We start from the raw sequence: 2,364 nt of genomic DNA on the forward strand, positions 1-2,364 counted from the left end.
TCAGTTTCTGTCTGTCTCCTCAGTCTCCCATCCGCTCCTCTACCCCTGTCTTCCCCTACAGCTCGACGCCTGAGTGGAGTTCGGCTTCCCAGCTGACTCCACTCAGGCAATCAACCACCTCTACGGCTCCCAGACAGCTGAGGGACATCTCATTGATTATCACCTCAGCAATAAGAACCGGCTCATCCTTCCACTCCCTGCCAGATTGTTGAACAAGACTTGCCAGTCAGTTCTCTCTCTAGCCCTCCAGAGTTGGTTGTGTTTCTGACAGTTTCTAACTGGGTTTTCTCTTCTGCCTTCGCCAGACCCAGCTGTCCGGGATCCCAGCCGACCTGTTTCCCCTCTAGATCTCCTCAGACAATTCGGCACCGGTTTCCCCCTTTGTCAGACCCCCGTTCCTGCCTGGACCCCTCCCTGAAACCCCAGACCGGCTCCCGCCCCGTTTCCCCACCTGCCTCCAACCGCCAGGGTTTCTCCCGCTCCACCTGCGGCACTCCGTCCCCTCATTCGGACCAAGGTGACCACCAATCCCCGGCTCCAGAACCCTCCTGTCCAACCTTCCTTCCACCTGCCGTCTCTCCACTGCCTGGTTCCCTCACCACCTCATATCCACTCTGTACAATAAAACCTTCTCAATTCCATCTTCCCTGGTTGTGTGGCTCTCTGCCCAGGTCCGCCAGCAAGATCCGTGACATTTTCTGAGCCACATCTTACTTCACATGTTGCAGGATGGTCAGTAAATCCTCACCTCTCAGACAGCGCTCCTTCAGCTGCTGACACACAGACTGGATAAACCAGTTCCCATCTGTTTTGTGTCTAAATGCTAAAAAACCTTCAGCAGCGGCGATGGCAACCAGAACATCTGCTTCCAAAGGGATGGAACCACCACCACAGTTATCTTCCGCCGGATCCACACTCTGACATCCTTGACTGGCCTGGATCAGGAACACTTTGGGCTTCCCTTTGAGGGCCGACTGCTCGGTCGCCCTGAAGGTTCTGGTGATGTGTTTAATGATGAGAGGAATCTTGTTAGTCCCCAAAACTGCACCTTTCACTCCGTGACTGAGAACACAGCAGATAAAGGCATCGCCATGATTAACAAGCTGCTGAGGTTCAGTGAATCCAGCACCAGACCACTCCTCCACTCTGAACTCCTGTGGCAGAGCAGGGTCGGTCAGAGAGGAAAACCAGGTCAGCATTTGCTCCATCTGCTCCTTGATTTGGTTTTTACACATCAGCACTCTGAAGCCCAGCTCACTGAACACCTCTGCCAAACTTTGAGCATCTTTGTCTGATCCTCTTTTGACTGGGAAGCTCGTGAAGTCCACATTGTTTATGATCAGACAGAGGCTGACCGGCTGGCTGTTCAGTGGATAAACTGCATCCATCTTTGGCGTCTTGCTCAGGATGTTGCTCAGGTCAGGAAACGTTCCTTTAATTTCCTCGTCAATTTGCAGGAGATCCAGAAAGTCTTGGCAGGTGTCTTCTCCTTTATTCATGATTTTATCCACAAGCTGAGCAACACGTGCCTCCACATTTTCTCTGATGCTTTTCAGATTGTTGTATTCTCATGGAGTTATCAGATCTTTCTCAAAGACCTTGTCGAGTATAAACCTGTCATCTCCAAATAAAATCCTTTGAATGCCTGTTTTCTTGTGCCTCAGTGTGTCTTTGGCAGACATGTTGAAGCCAGCCAGATGCCGGACCGAATCCAGTAACCCCACCGACGTACCCGTCGGGCGTGGTTTTCTCTTGTAGTGCTTGGAGGAGATTTTAACTGTATTCCTGATCCCAATGCTGATCAGTCCCCTCCTAAAGAGAGGCGATCTCAGAAAAGTACCAACAGGGCCGGCTCTGGACATCAGGGGGCCCTAAGCAGGGATCACTTTGTGGCCCTGCCTTGCGGTGGTTAGTAGAGTATTGCCATCGCGAACCAGCAACTGTATGGAAAACCTTACACATTTTGTTTGTATTTGATTTTAATTTGCTGGGACACAGTAATTTTGCTGCGTAGACAAAGTAAAGCTTACAGATTTGCCACATTTCTACTGCAACTTTGTTACTATTGAAATCCTTAATAAATGGGAAAACGCCAAAACGGCACTACTTTTTTTGTCCACTGGGTGGCTCTAAACCTTGTTTTCACCTTTTATACTGATTTTCACTTCTCCAAAGCTGAAAAAAAAAACAGGGAAGTTGCACCAGAAATTCCTAATTTACTAATCATTGAGCAATGAAAACTTATTCTTGTGATGTAGCAGAGAGTCAAAGATTCTACAAATGATTCAAGTTTGAATTTACATTTATTTAACACAAATGAACAATAATAATCAAAAAGTGCAAATACAAGGTGCATTGGTAAAC

The 2,364-nt window shown here is 48.4% G+C and overlaps 1 protein-coding gene across 1 annotated transcript; it reads right to left on the reverse strand.

The window, feature by feature from the left end:
• Positions 1 to 710: 710 nt before the first annotated feature.
• On the reverse strand, positions 711 to 1,642 carry LOC110968342 (caspase-8-like). The gene has a single exon (XM_022218200.2). It carries the CDS (start codon positions 1,497 to 1,499, stop codon positions 711 to 713), a length of 789 nt encoding a protein of 262 aa, XP_022073892.1. The 5' UTR covers positions 1,500 to 1,642.
• Positions 1,643 to 2,364: the final 722 nt, after the last annotated feature.

This window comes from Acanthochromis polyacanthus, chromosome 1 (assembly GCF_021347895.1).
Source record: "Acanthochromis polyacanthus isolate Apoly-LR-REF ecotype Palm Island chromosome 1, KAUST_Apoly_ChrSc, whole genome shotgun sequence".
Taxonomy (NCBI): Eukaryota; Metazoa; Chordata; class Actinopteri; family Pomacentridae; genus Acanthochromis; species Acanthochromis polyacanthus.